The sequence below is a fragment of the Raphanus sativus genome, chromosome 3 (assembly GCF_000801105.2).
Source record: "Raphanus sativus cultivar WK10039 chromosome 3, ASM80110v3, whole genome shotgun sequence".
Lineage (NCBI taxonomy): Eukaryota > Viridiplantae > Streptophyta > Magnoliopsida > Brassicales > Brassicaceae > Raphanus > Raphanus sativus.
In genome coordinates, this window is record NC_079513.1 from 4,060,134 (window position 1) to 4,076,508 (window position 16,375).

Genomic DNA, 16,375 nt, shown 5'->3' on the forward strand with positions numbered 1-16,375 from the left:
CTCCAAATCATCTTCTTCAACCCTAAATCCCTAAATAATTTTATAAATATTAAAACTTGTAAATAAATTATTAACTATTCAAACTTTTGTGAACATTTTTAAAAATATTAAAACTTATAATAATTATTAACTTAATTATAATATTAAGTACTATTTACAAGTATTATTAAAAATACTACTTATAAATAACTATATGATACTAAATGATTTTAATAATAATTTTTAATTAATAGAAATACTAAATGATTTTGAATTATGATTTTTAATTATAAATTTTCATAATACTAAATTTGTTTAATTAAAATCACAATTAAAATCATTTTGTTTTATTAGTAATTAAAATTATAATTAAAAATCATCTAGTAATTAAAATTATAATTAACAATCATTTAGTATTACTAGTAATTAAAAATTATAATTAATTATTATCATAAATCATACAAGTTATTATTAACTATAATTTTTAATTATAATTTTTAATAATACTAAAAGATTTTTTAAAAGAAATCATAATTTAAAATCATTTTGTATTATTATTAGTTAAAAATTATAATTGAAAATCATTTAGTTATTTATACTCACAAAATTTCGAATAACTAATAAGATATTTACAAGTTTTAATATTTATAAAATCATTTAGGAATTTAGAGTGGAAGAAGATGATTTGAAGGTTTCATAATAATAAGTATTAGTAGTCAATCAAGTTTAAAAAGTGCAAATGGTCTAGTGGTTTGGGCCTTCCAATGATTGTGTCTTTGATCACAGATTCGACCCACCCGGATGGGATTTTTTAAAAGATTTTTAAACGACGTCGTTTTGGATTTAACAGAGATTAGAGACGGCATTTAACTCCGTTTAATCATTCTGTTACCCGAGTTAACGTCGTGCTTTATTTGGTTTAGTCAAACTAAATTGATGTTTAAAATGGCTAGTCAAATTAAGTTGGTGCTTTAAATGGTTCAAGGAAAAGTTCAGGTTTTTTTTCAACCAAATTTGAAAGTTCGTGATTTAAATGACAATTTTCCCGTATATAATCATATATTATGATTGCATACTATACGATTTTTTTGTTAATAACCTGACCTACAAAATAATTAATGGCCTACAAAATAATTATGTATGTTGTTAATAATTATTAGATTAATAGGTTGAAATATTTTTAATAAATCAGCTGGTATATTTAATTATTTTAATTGATTGGTCTTAAATATAGATTTTTGAATTTCATATTTGGGATTTTCTTTCCTTAAAAATAGTATATTAAAGATTTTGTTAGGATATTAATAAGATATATTTGTGATTATATTTATTATACTAATACATGATAGAATAAGTAAATGTGATGATTTTCTAAAAGATGATCCAAAATGAAATATCACATATGAAAGAAGTCATGACTTCTGTTTTAATATATAAGATAGGCTTCTTGTGACAGCTTTCTCTTCAGCTCTTCGTCTTGTTTATTGTAAAGCTCAAATATAGTAATCAATGTTGGGATTTATTGTACTATATCTGTTTCAATTTTTGCTCTAGACACACGTTATTTCTTTGTTTCTTTTCTCTCTTGTTTGAATTATAATAAGAGCAATCTATTAAAAGAGATCATCTGCATATATATAACTTGACAACATGCCATTGAAGTTAATTAATTGGAAATTTAGCTGAAACCTCTAATATTACTTTTTAGCCTAGTTTTCCATTTTTATCGTTTAGTTTTATATTACTAAAAGTCTTCACTACAATGTATTAGTTTTACATTATTGAAAGTCTTAGTCATTCAATTTCCTATGTCACAAGAGAAACTCAAAATTTTAATTTTATTGAACACATTGAAAATAAAAAGAAACGTTTTGAGTAGAGATTTAAGTATTTAACTAATTCATGGTATCGACCAACCCAATATAGACAATTTTTGGAAATATTTATATTTGAAAATATTAAATTAAAATGATACTTGTCATATTTTGATTTGGATTTTAAATTATATGTGTTTTCAATTCTTATAAAACACATATAAATAATTTTAAAAAACTGTATTCTATTTTAAAATGTTAATTTTCCAAAATAATAAAATTTTATATTTAAAAAAGCGTTGTTTATGTTATTTATATGTAATTCAAAGTTATAAGTGATTTAAATTACTATAGGTTTAATTTAGAAAAAAAAAAGTTATTCTACGAACATATTTTCAGTTTCTGAAAAGTCATATATATTAATCTATATTGAATTTTGTTTTATTAGTAACTGTCTTTTTATAGATCTCTAATTTATTTTAGAAAATTATATATTTGGAAACTTTTACATATTAAAAATAGTAAAATAAAATAAAGATTTAGCATATTATAATTGATGGTTTAAAATCATATTTTAATGGCTTATAGCCTCAACATATTATAATAAGAAGTAATTCTTTTTGTTAATATTACAATTCTGATTTTTATTTTCTATTTTACTATAATAAATATTATCATTTTTAAAAGTAATAAATTAAAATGATGATGTGTCATATTTTAGTTCATCGTCTAAAATCCTATGTAGACGACTTCAATAACTTGTAGCCTCAACTTTTATATAGTATATAATCTTTTATGGGGGCATTTTATATATCTTGTGGTAAATACTAAATAAAAATTCAAAATTAGATGGGGGCACATGCCCCATACACCAGCCCTTGCGTCTACTATTCAATTTTCCATTTTTGTATGTGATAAGCTACTCTTATTTTTTATAAAAAAAAAGAAAATTGAATCGTATTAGTTTTATATATCATGATACTTCTAATACCAGGGGCGGACGCAACAATTGGTGTACGGGGGCATGTGCCCCATCTAATTTTGTATTGTAGAATTTACCACAATATATATAACTTGAAAACAATAGTCTATCTATTATCTAAATAATTATTATATTTTCTGGTTTAGCTAACCAGACCATCTCTATTTTAAGTAATAAGATAGGCTTTAGCTGTTAAAAAGAATAATTGAAAACTATAATCTGTGAATCAGCACTATGCATCCTCTTATACTTGTCAGTTTAAATTTTTCGGTTTTCAATTATAATTAAGTAGTATTAGAGAGGAGTGGATCTAGAATTATGTGTAGATGAGGCACAAACAAATTTTTCAAGTATTTTAATTTTTTATGGGGCATTTTATATATCTTGTGGTAACTACTAAAGAAAATTACAAAATTAGATGGGGACACATATCTCCGTACACCAACATTTGTGTCCGACCTTGGTATTAGAAATATCATGATATATAAAGTCATACTATTCAATTTTTCATTTTGTATGTGATATATGCTACTTTTATTTTTTATACAAAAATTGAATAGTATTAATTTTATATATTATGATATTTCTAATACCAGGGACAGACGCAACAGTTGATGTACATCTAATTTTGTATTGTAGTATTTACCATAAGATATATAACTTGAAAACAATAGTCTTTGTATTATCTAAATGGTTACACAAGTGAATCGTACCATACAGTTACAATCGATCTATTTTCAGACGACAAATTCAAAGATAACAATGTTGTAAGAGAAAATAATTGAACAATAAATTCAAAGATAACAATGTTTGAAATATTTATAAGATTTACTATATGAAGATAATATTAAGTCTTACCCGATTGAAAAGAAAATATAACAAAAAGGGTTAATTACGAGGATGAGTATTCTCAGGAGTACCAGCAACACCTGATATAACTTTAGCGACGTCACCTGCTGAAGCTTCTGGCTTCTTTTTACTGTACAAGACCATGTAGCCAAGTCCACCAATTATCACAAATCCAACCGCCGCTGCTCTTACAGGACATATCCCTAACGATCGCCGTTGGCACAACACTTCACTTGACTGCTTCGCTGCTTGGTCAGGTCCGGCCATTTCCCTCTTTTATTATCTCTTATATAGCGTCTTTCTTTTCTGAGAAAGAGTTTATATAATGCCTTTCTTTATAAGTGACTTTTATCTCTCAAAGAAGTTTCTTCTAAAAACTGTTGTAGAGTTTGTTTTTTTTGTTGTTGAAAATTTGGAATTTGTAGAAGATATTTGTTGGTTATTAAGGTCAAGCGCACTCGTAGGACATGCTAAAGACTCGATCTTCTTGCTTTACTTATTTATTTTATTTATTTATTTAAATAAATTCTGACTTTTATTAAGTATGGAATGACGTTACACAGTCTTTATTAATCTCTAAAGATATAGAAATTGGTACACATAGAAATGGAATCGAAATATAATTTTTTATTAATTCTTTCTTTATTATATTTAGCTTCATATAATTATCAGTTAACTAATTGTCTTGTGCAATTGACAAATAAAATGAGGAAATTAACTTACTGATTGTTTTTTGGACCACAACTTTCATGCCATAGACATAGTACACTGCAACTTTGGTGGGATGAGTTATCTTTGTCATGAAATAGTTAATTAGTAGTTAACTTGAAGAATGGAAGGTGATAAATCACTTAGGTCTAAAACGAAGCCTTTAATCGATTCATTTCATATGATACTTTTTAAGATAACAGAACCTTTTGTTTTAATTCTTTGTAATCTAAAACTGCAAATTTATAATATTTTGTAAGTATATAATAAAAACAGAAAGCTTATCTCAGGCCCCTAAAAACCTAGTCAATGATGAAGGTGATATATAGATTACTTTTTATTTGAGCCCGCATAATCTTATGTTATAACATTACACCCGGTACTTTGAAATGATCGTACATTGCTCTTAAATAACAGACACTGGAATTAATAAACGAAGCTTGCAAAATATTGTGACGAAAGTTTTCATCTTAAATGAAAAGGCTGATAGTGTGAGGAGATCAAATCAAACGCCGCTAAGCCGTTGATTGAAATTTGTGTTTCTGAATAGTCGATATGAACGCACTAGACAAGCCTACTTCGCTGACGGGTTATCCTTCCGCCATTATTCTTTAGGTAGATTTATAGTAAGCAGCGTACAACATTAATTGGGCCAGTCCAAACACACATCCAATTCCATTTGGTATCTGAAAAAGCAAAAATAACATTATGAAAAAGAATTATAAAATATCAACAATTGGTGGCAGAAAAACAAACAATTATACTCTTTCATTCGGCTATATAGACGTACGTTTTTAATAACTAGATCAAGTTATATAGGTAAATCTAGTTATGTAAAAAAAAATAGATGCACACATAAACGTTAAATCTAGTTTTCTTTGGTCAACATGTTTAAGATCATGAAAGTTTGATAAAAAAAAGAGTTAAGGAAAAACTCACAGCAATGAAGGGATTGAAAGGCATGAGTGCGTAGACTGTCCAAACGCCTGCGTTTAGAAACGCAGCTAGCGACATCCAAAACGGCATGAACTCCACGCTTTTTGTTTTTATTACCATTTTCTTCACATTTTCATGTAATTATTTTTCAACAAAACCAAAATTAGCTGCTAGTTTAATGTACATAGCCAAAAATAGATTTCTATAAAAATATTTAATATCACTAATTCACCACTAAAGATAGAACCACAAAATGGGAAAATAATTAACAAGAAAACGATAACTTTAATCCTCAAAACATACCATGACAGATAATGGAGAAGCATACATCATCACGTTGAAAACGCAACAGACGATTCCAACGCTCAACGAACGTTCTTTGGTAGTGTCTTGTAGAGTGAAGACCAACACTGTGAGGACAGCCACGAAAACGGTTTCACCCGCTAAAACAGCGGCTATTACCAAACGTTGTTTCTGACAGCCGCAGAAAACGAAAAAAGTGGTAATGAACACAACTTCGATTATGACCCCTGTGCCGTTGATTGTAAGGACCGGTGTGTTGTTCGGACATACCATAGGGAGCCCATACAGAACCCAAACGAGGCAGTTTATGAGAGTCGCTAAATACGGTATTGGTGAATATTCCTCTGTTGACTTCTTTTTCACAATCTGTATGAATGTTGGCCTGAATGAAAATAAAACATAAAATATTTTAGTTAAAGCTAATAATTAAACTTTTTTTCTTATTGACGTTTGCAACAATTTTTCTTACTCTACAATGTTTTTTTACAGAGCAACAAACATTTTATTCTACAATGTTACCTAACAACGTGCTTATATCTTTTTGAAAGAAATCTAGTAAAGTAGTCTTTTTATTTTTTATTAATATATTAGCAAAAAATTCTATTGTGAGGAAGTGTCAACGTGAATACTGTAATCACACAAGATAAAAACTAAAAGTGATGAAAGCAAAAGAAACTCAGACATTTCAAGAGAACCCATATCTTGAATATGCGAAGCAAATTTTCTTTTTATTAAGAAAATCAATTATATATATGTTTTATGAATCTCTCTTCGTGCATGTAGTTTCATTGTTTCAGACATATTATGTAAAATACACAAAGAAAACTTACGTTGGTGATAAGAACAAACATAGAGCAATGCCATTCCCTGAAATTTGATCATATGAAGTGAAACAAACACACAATATTTTTAAAAGTTAATTTTCCTCAAAGAAATTTGTTTCAAAAGAAGTGTAGATATGAATAAGCGAAAACATTAACCTATTATTGCCACAATATTTCGAGTAAGGTTCAATTGTGCAGACACCATGATTTTGATTGGAATCGAAGTTACAGATGATGGTGGTGTAGACGATGGAAACTACGAAACGAGTTTAGTTAAGTGATTTGAGAAACCATTTTAGCTAATAGTCAGAGAAGAAGGTTGCTCGACGGGTAATGTTTATATAGAGTGAGAGGAGAAAAGAAGGCTGCGAGAGACCATGATACAAATGATGTGATGTGACATACAATGAGACATACATGCACCGCGTGAGAAATAAAATGTGAGTAAGTAGTAATTATCACTTTGTAAAACTATCTTTGGAAGGTAGTTGAATTAACACATATTTATGAAACTTGTATATACTATTATATTATAACAAACTTCGTGGCATTTACATAATTCCTTTTAACTAACTTATGGTGATATGGTTTGCTTCGCGAGCATCCAACTCTTGATGTAATAAGATTTTTTTGTTTCCTACTCATAGCATCTCATTGATGCAAAAAGACACACATTGTAAAAAAGTTTTTTTTGTTTCGAATAAATTTAACATTCATTCAAAAAAATAATAATAATAACTTATGGTAGACCAATGATAAACGATCTATTATCTAAATGAATCCAGTAACAAATGATGCGATCGGAACTAGAAAAAAAAATGTGATTCTTCTCATAAGATCGATTTTAAAACTGCTTGTAATTTGACATAAACATTATTTTTCACAAATTCAGTGATTCTAAATTGTAACCATTATCCTAAAAGTGATCCTACAAAATGAGAGATCGTTACATTTTGTTTAGCTGCTTATCATTTAAATAGGCTACATGGATATGTAATTCTTAATTTATAATTTATTTTTAATAATTATTTATAAATTAGACTTTTGGACAGTAACCAAAAAGAAATCAAACCATCAGGATTAAACTTTTTTTTTTATGATCCTGGTATCCGGAATTTCGAGAGAATCCGATTATCGCCAATGACCGTCTACCGGAGCATAGTCGGGGAGCCCGCCGAAGTATCTAGGAGGGCTGGTGATCATCCCATTTAAATCCCACCAGTGGCCATATGTTAGCAGACTTCTCCGTATTGGGTCCGAAGGTCCCTCAAGATAATCACTTCTCATTGGCACCCGAACCGATGATTTTTCAGGTTGAATTTAACCACTGTACCACTAAAAGGATTAAACTATTTTATATGAACAATATCTAAAACATGGTCTTAATTAATTAATAAATTAAATAATATATTATCAATGTTTTCACATGATTAAAATATTATAATTTTGTAGTTTAAATTACAAAGAATTAAAATAAATAAAAATTTATAATATTAGTAATGTATTATATGAGATTGATGAATTTTAAAATTATATAAGACCACAAGCAGAGTGAGAAGTTATCTTAATGGTTAAGTCACTGATTTACATTATTATTTAGTGATTTTTTATTTTTAATTTTTACTTTAAAAATTAGAATTGTTAATATTGTGTGTGCTCTTAATAAAAAAATCCAGGGCTTCTTTCAAAACCAACCTACAAATTCAATTCAACCCCAAAACCAACCTCTTTTTTTTTGTCATTACTATTCACCATGGAAAATTCCAAACTATCCTTATGTTTTTAAATTATTTACAAAATTGCCATTATTATTTAATTATTTAATAATTTCGAAAATAATAAAAAACCTATAACACCCTAAACATTTCTTCTTATTTACAACAATGCCATTATCATCAATTTTTCAACCACCATTGACAACCATTTTTGAGCTCATTAAACCTCAAAAATTCAATATTAAACCACTTTTTGTGATTCTAAACAAAAAAACTCTTATTTCCTCTTATTTCCTCTCATTTCCTCTCCATTTCAATCTAAAAAACTCCCATAACTTTCATTTTCATAACCATAATTTCATATTTTCGAGTGTACACTGTTGTGAGTAGGCAAAGTTGGATCCTTTTATTCATATTTGGAGCTTGGATGGTGGAAAAGAGTGGAAACAAGCTTTACATCGGAAAAAGATTACTGTTTTCATGGTTTTCGTCATTTTTTCAGATCTGTGTCGCGACAGTAGACTGTTTTGTATGTCTACGGGAAGATGTAGACTTAAATTGCGGTCTACAAGTCAACGCACAGGTTAGTTTTGCAATTGACCAAAATGCTAAAAACCTATAAAATAGACTTTCTTGGAAGTCTACAACTTTTCCTTTGATAACAAAAAAAAATAGTATGTAAACTTACCAAGAAGTCTACGTAAAGAGGTTAATTTTTGCATTTGACCGAACTTTTGACTTTTCAAAGTAGACTTCCGAATCAGTCTACAAACTGTAGACTGCTAGTAAAGTCTACAGAAGGTCAGTCTTGCATTTGATCCAAACTTTGACTCCGTTGATTAAGTTAGTTTTGTATTTGACTAAAAAATTTAAAAGTTTACCAGGATGGAAAAAATGTGTAGATTTCTTATTCAGTCTACTGAACTCAGAAAAAAAAAAGTAGATTGCATATGAAGTCTACTATTTTATTTTGGTCAAATGCAAAAGTAACCCATCGGATTATCGCGTATACTTCATATAACATCTACACAGTTGTAGACGTTTGTGTCAGTCTAATTTTAGAAAGTCAACTTGGTCAATTGCAAAAACTAACCTGTTCAGAAAAATAAAAAAAATGTAGACGGTTCATGAGGTCTACTTTTCAACTGTAGACTGTTTCTGAAGTCTACTTTTCAAAGTCAAATTTGGGATGAGTTCTGGTCAATTGCAAAAACAAACCTTTTCAAAATGTAGACTGAAAACTAAGTCTACTTGTGTAATATCACAACGTTTTTTTTAAATACAGATAGTAACCCGTGAATTTTGCAATTGCAAAAACTAACTCAAACTGTAGACCTATATGATAGTCTATGTTTTTGTTGGCAGTAACGAAAGTCTACTCTTGAAAATCTATAAAAAGTGAATTTGTGTATTATTCATAATGTATTTTCAAGATTTTTTGTTTCAAATTGTGTATTAGTTAATACTAATTGTTCTTAACTATTTTTAAAAGATAAAATTTTATAATTAGGAAACTATCGAATTTTTGGTTTGAGTATGTAGTTAGATAACATGTGTAGACATCTCTGGAAGTCTACGTTTATAATTTTATCAAACATAAAATTATTGGTCGCTAATTTCGTAAATGTATTATTTTTGCAGGTAATTTTTAATTTGCCTGTTGTGTATGGAGAATGGGTGGTGAAAGGCTCTTTGTGGGAGTTTGTGGTTGATAAATGGAAAAAAAGGAGAATGTTCTTTGTGCATGATGGTTGTACATATGGTGAACTTCTTGAAATGGCACAAGAAGATTATGATCTGGACAAGAAAACCGAGAAGGTGGAGCTGACATATTCCTTACCAGACGTACTTTTAGAGAAAATGGATCCGGATACTACTCCTATGCATGTCACGAGTGATAGACAAGTACGGAACTCTATCGAGTTATGTAAGACCCAAATTGTATGCCTTTGTGCATCAAGCCAGTGTCAACTAGAAGTTGGAGGTGACGACGAGCTATGACTTGTATTGTTGCTTTGGATGTTGTCTTATGTGTTGAACTTATGTTTGATTTGTGGGTCTTTAGTCAGTGTTGAACTTATGAGTTGTATTGTTGCTTTGGATGATGTCTTATGTGATGAATGTTGAGTTCGTAGGTCTTTTGACATGTTTATTGCATGGCTGATTTCGGCCGAGCAGACTTACGTTTTAATCTTCTTTTAACGTAGACTTCTTGGTTAGTCTACTGTATTTTTGTTGAATTTGTGATGAATATTTCGAAAATAAGAGTAATACTGATAATATCTGATACAAAAGAAGCTGCATGATAGTCTAGCAGCAGACTTAAGTATTAGTCTTCTTTTACAGAAGACTTTCACAGAAGTCTGCTGCATGCAAATTACATAGTCTGTTACAGCCACAAGTCTGGTACAAAAGCCTACTACATCAGTTTTAATTGTTTGGATGATTAGAGTATCTTATGTAAAAAATTGACAGCTAACAAAAATTAATAATATCATACAAGTGAAACACAACTAAAAAATGAATACAATATTTATAAATTATGCATCAAACAATTATTTACAAATGAATATTTTGTTATGAAAAATTATTACAAATCATTTTATTAAATATTTGTTTTTAGTGTGTTTGATTTTTCATAATCTTGATGCTTCAAATAAAATCTTGGAAAAAGTACCTGCAAAATAAGATAAAATTATGAGAAAACATAAGAATAAATATAAATAATAATTTAGTAGACTTTTTATTAAGTCTACTTAAAGTTTATGGTTTAGTAGACTTTAGTTGAAGTCTACACTAGCGGAAAATTTTTAGATCTATTAGTGTACATTTAGAAATTTAGAAATTCTTTTTTGTTCTTTAAGTATGAAAAATATATACATTAAAATATGAAATGAGTTTAAATCTAAAAAACTTTAGAAAATATATTTTAAAAGAAAAAATAGTAATAAATTAAAGACATAGTTTTAATATGTAATTTTATTTAAATATAAGTATAAAAACATATTTAAAATCTATAGATGTAAATCTTACATTTTTGGGAGGAGGAGATAACAACCATGGAAAAAAATATCTGCAAAATTAGATAAAATTATTTAAAGAACATAGGAAAAATTATTCATATTTTTGTAGACTTTCAATGAAGTCTACTTAAAATCTTGTGGTTTAATATGAAATCTACTAGCCTTAGCTTATAAGCAAACTTCATTAGAAGTCTACACTATCTGATATTTTTCAGATCTGGAAAATATGTGTACATTTTTAAATGTAAATCTAGTTTTAAATCTGGAAATACTTCAAAATAGAATTTATAAGATAAAATAGTAGCAAATTAAATCCACAGAGATTGATCTATAATTTTATTTGAATATAACATATAAATACACATTTAAAATCTATAGATCTAAAACTTACATTTATAGAGGAGAATATGAAAATCATGAATGATAATACCTACAAAAAAGACAATATTGTGAGAAATAAATAACATAAAATTACACATTTAAAATCTATAGATCTAACACTTACATTTTTAGAGGAAAAGATGAAAACCATATATAATAATACCTACAAAAAAAGATAATATTGTGAGAAATAAATAACATAAAAGTACATATTTAAAATCTACAGATCTAAAACTTACATTTGTAAAGGAGATGATGAAAACCATGAATCATAATACCTAATATAACAAGATAATATTATGAGAAAGATATGAGAGAAATGAGAGAATTTTAGAGAGAAGGGAGAGAGTTTTAGAGAGAAGTGAGATATGCAGCCATTTTGGAGAGAGGTTGTGTAAATTTCATTTATATAGGGAGACAAAAATGAAACTAGGTTAAAATTTACGACACTGTAGACTTCTTTTGAAGTCTACTAAAATTAAAATTCTTTGAGTATATTTTATTGTAACTTAGTAGACCTTTTAGAAAGTTTACTATGATAATTTCATTATTTATTTTTTCTTTATTTTTGATAATTTTTATATATGATTTATTAATTTTTTTTCTTTATTTTTAATAGTTATAGTATATGATTTTACATTTTTATTCTTAAGGAACTCACTTAATTTTAAAATAATGATATTTTGTAAAAAAATTTAAAAATGCAAACTGTTCTAAGAAACCCTAAACCACAAAATTCAAACCCTAAATGTTAAGGCTTGGTTTAAATTGAATTAGGTTATAATTTACTTGGTTAAATCCGGTTAGGTTAAATTTGATGAGAATAGACCTTAAAAGACAGTTTACACTCACCAAAGTAGACTGATTTGTAAATCTACGAAACCCTAAACCACAAAACTCAAACCCTAAATGTTTATTTGATAATCAAAAGAGTCTCAATTTTATTGTATCAAATATCAAATTACAAAATATAAACTACTTAGTAATTATATATTAATTTAAACAAAAAAAAAAATCAATCTAAATCTAACCCTGAAAATCTAACCATTAAAGATATAACATGTTATGTGACATTTTGTTACTAAATCATAAACATTGTCTCACATGGTTACCAAATCAACATATATTCTTTTTAGTTGTTCACTTATATACAAATTTAGTTTATAAACTTTATATTAGCCTTTAAATTGATGATTAATTAATAATTTCACAAAAAAATAATTTTATATATTTTTAAACGTAATTAACTAGATCAAATTAAAATGTAGACTACAAATTAAGTCAACAGTGTAGACTGTGTACGACGTCTACAGATATGTAGACTACGTTTGTTATGTGTAGACTTACGAAGGACAGAACAGTAAAATAACTTTATGTTTTTTTGTTTGGTCACAAGGGCTAAATAGTAGTTTTAACACCCATTTAGGTTGGGTTTGCAATTGATTGAATATAGGGTCTACTTTTAGGGTTGCAATCAATATTTGAGTTGGTTTTAGCAATTTTCCCAAAAATCCACAGGTTAGCCGAGACACATGGACCTGAGAAGTCATGAACGTCATTTTGATGACCATTGGTGTTCATCGGAGGAAGGTTGATCTGAGCTGTTTTCTAGTTGTCTGTTTCTTGTTGTCTCTAGAGAGAATCATGTAACCTAGAGTTTCTGTATATTCCGGTTAACCAAATCATGATCATTCTCGCGATTACCTTTTTGGGATGATTTAATATTAGGTGAATGTATCACTTAAGGAACTTTAGTCGTATAAGAGCACCTCCAATAAAAAATGAAATAGGAGTTCTTAGAATTAAAAAGAAAAATAAAATCATAAATATATGAAGATTGATTAAACTTTATATATTTAATTTTTATTTATTTAGTCCGCCTTCTATATTTTTATCTATTTTATAGTTTTATATATTGATTAAACTTTATATATTTAATTTTTATTTATTTAGTTCCTACGTGTATTAAGATATGTGTTCTAAAATATAATTGTGTTTTAGATATAGTTTTATGAAACAATATCAAAAATATTTTAAGCAATAAAAAATTTAACATGATTTTTATTTTATCATCAAGTTATTTCATATTTGAACAATTTAACATAATATCAAAGAAATATATAAATTTATTGTATTATTAAATAGACTTTGTTCTGTGCTGTGCATGAATTTTATCTCCATTTCGACTGAAAATAAATAAATTAGTATGTAACTAAATGTGTTATCAGTGTTTTAACAGTTTTATAAACTTTATTTTTCCGTTTTCAAATAAAATGTACTAAAATAGCTAAATTTGTTTGTTAAATATTTAAAGATGTTAGAAATATGTTATAAATGTTTTGATTGTAGTCTCGCGAAAAGGGGACTCATGCTTAATTTATGAAGCTTTCTATATATATATATATATTTGAAAGTATATAATTATAATTATTAGTAATGTATTTTATAAAATGATAGTGAAAATACTTATAGAAAAATAATATAAAATATCAATATTAAAGATATTGAAAAATAATATAGAAACTAAATCTAAACATCTTAAAAGTAAAATCTTGAATTTCAAATATTCTAAAATTTGTCAAAATTTTGTTTTGGCTAAAATTATCAAATCTTATTATAATATTCATGTAAATCCTTCAAAACATTATATAATGATATATTTTCATTATAAGACCAATAGAATCTTATCATTGTATTCTTAAATTACCTTTGAAATTTTGATAATATGCGAATGTAATTTATTTAGGGCGGGCAGCTTCAACTCTGTTTCGATCCCATATGCTAATATATTGATTCAATGTATCAAAAGAAATGACCAATTTATAGTCATAAATATATCACATATTCTTAATTTAGTATAAACTGAGTAATGATGTGTAGTTAATATTATTCGCCCAGGTTATATGAATACCATTTGAGTAATCGATCTTATTAAGAATATATATATTTCACAATGATAAGTATATATTTATATACCAGAATATATTTTATACAATTTAATCGAACATGTGGTAAAACAGTAACATATATAGACTAAATATCTATATAAAAACCAAAAAAGTGTAGTTACATACTAGTGTTGATATAAAATGGTTCAAGTTCATGGTTATTAAAAAAACAAATAGCTAAATTGTAAAAATGATTAAAATAAATGTCATAAAGTATAATAAATACATAAGTTAAAGATTATTTTCAAAATAGAATTCTAAATTAATAGAATAGATTTATGAAATATTAAATTATAGAATTTGTTCTGCATTTATTAAAATATGTGAATGAGTACGGGATCCACGGAACAAACAAAAAGGTATACATTGTAAGTGTGAATGTGTATGATCTCTTTCCTTGCAAGAAAACACAACACATCAATGGTGGATCTGTTAATAATAATGGGTGTCATGTGATACCCCTTAAATTTGTATAATTTGTGAAATGTATATAAGAACTCGAAGAAAAATAGAAGCAATATATTCAGTCAAAAAAAAAAAAATAGAAGCAATATTGGTAGGTGTACGGTGTACCTAATGAACCCCCAAAAACCAGTGTTTTATGCACACTAATTATTATTATTTTGGTTGTTTAACATTTTAACACCGTTAAATTGACTTATGGATCCGCCACTGCAACATATCCAGATTTTTTAATAATAGACCTCTAAGATTGACGAACAGTGACATCTTTCTATACACATAAATGGTCATCACATTATTAATCTACATATGAGAAAACCAACAGAAATTCTAAACGATAGCAATGAATATCGTTTTTTTTTTTTTTGAAATTTTCAATGAATACCGTTTTCACTCTAGTTTTAGTAAACAGTAATTACAGTCCCTTCCCTTTCGACCTTTAATAATTATTACACGGAAAACTGTTATTTAAAACCAGAATTATAGCAAGTTTGAAGCCCCTTATAAAGTTAGAACACGAAAAGATATATTTTATTTATCTAGGTTAAAAAATAAACAATCGGGCAAACACTGCATAAATTAAATATATATGGCTAAAATAAACCGAAAATCAGAAGAAAAAGATGGATTCATATATTTTATTTTACTGTGTAAATGAAGGGATTCGTAGTCGTCTACTACAACATATCTATTTATCATATGAAAGAGAAAAAGCAAGGTGTATCTATCTTATCTATTCTCAACACGTGTAAAGGATATAAGATTAGAATGTAAAAGCCTAACCCTCTTGTAGCTTCTATATCAGTTGTTCAATCTCAAAGAGAATAAGCAAAGGTGGATGGATCTTATCTATTCTCAACACGTGTAAAGGACATACGATTAGAACGTTAACGCGTATACCCTCTTAACTTTAGCTTCTAGATCAGTGGTAAGTTGCGACTGTTAGAACGTTTTTTTTTTCTTTTTTGCAGAAAGACTGGTAGAACGTTTACCAGTGTATTATTCTATTTTTTAGCACAATTAAGTAATTCCATTTACAATATATTAACGAACAAAGTGTTGCCAGAAAAAAAAAATAACGAACAAAGTAAATACATTCCGTTATTTTTAGAGTATTTTTATTTTATATTCTATTATAAAGTAGCAAATAAGGTGGAAGTGGCTAATATTTTATCGTAAAATTCATTTTAAACTGAAAATGGAGTGAGTTTTAAAACTCTTTAGGCTCCATAGCACTCATTTGCTAATGGATGATTGCTAAGAGCATCTCGTCGAGAGAAATCTAAAAATGAGTATCTAAAGTGATGAATATTATTTTTTTAATAAAATATAATTATCTAACTAAAATTAATAATTCTATTAAATCTAGACCAATATACACACAAATATGTCACTATAGTTTCCTAAAGGTTTCTATGATTTTGCTAGTTTAGATTTTTTTTGTCTTTTCT

The 16,375-nt window shown here is 27.3% G+C and overlaps 1 protein-coding gene across 1 annotated transcript; it reads right to left on the reverse strand.

Annotated features, from left to right (window-relative positions):
- Positions 1–4,687: 4,687 nt before the first annotated feature.
- Positions 4,688–6,683, reverse strand: LOC108846768 (bidirectional sugar transporter SWEET7). The gene is made up of 5 exons (XM_018619975.2): positions 6,552–6,683; positions 6,402–6,438; positions 5,572–5,953; positions 5,272–5,391; positions 4,688–5,018 (listed from the first exon to the last, which is right to left on the reverse strand). Exons 1-5 carry the CDS (start codon positions 6,598–6,600, stop codon positions 4,944–4,946), a joined length of 663 nt encoding a protein of 220 aa, XP_018475477.1. The 5' UTR covers positions 6,601–6,683; the 3' UTR covers positions 4,688–4,943.
- Between the last annotated feature and the right edge of the window lie 9,692 nt (positions 6,684–16,375).

Bases quoted from the DNA above. Each gene is read 5' to 3' on its own strand.
- LOC108846768 (XM_018619975.2), bottom strand. From the start codon at position 6,600: ATGGTGTCTGCACAATTGAACCTTACTCGAAATATTGTGGCAATAATA. The intron at 5,392-5,571 runs GTATGTTTTGAG...GAAAATGTGAAG, and splicing joins CTTCTCCATTATCTGTCATG to AAAATGGTAATAAAAACAAA. The intron at 5,019-5,271 runs GTGAGTTTTTCC...TTGCTTTTTCAG, and splicing joins CTTTCAATCCCTTCATTGCT to ATACCAAATGGAATTGGATG.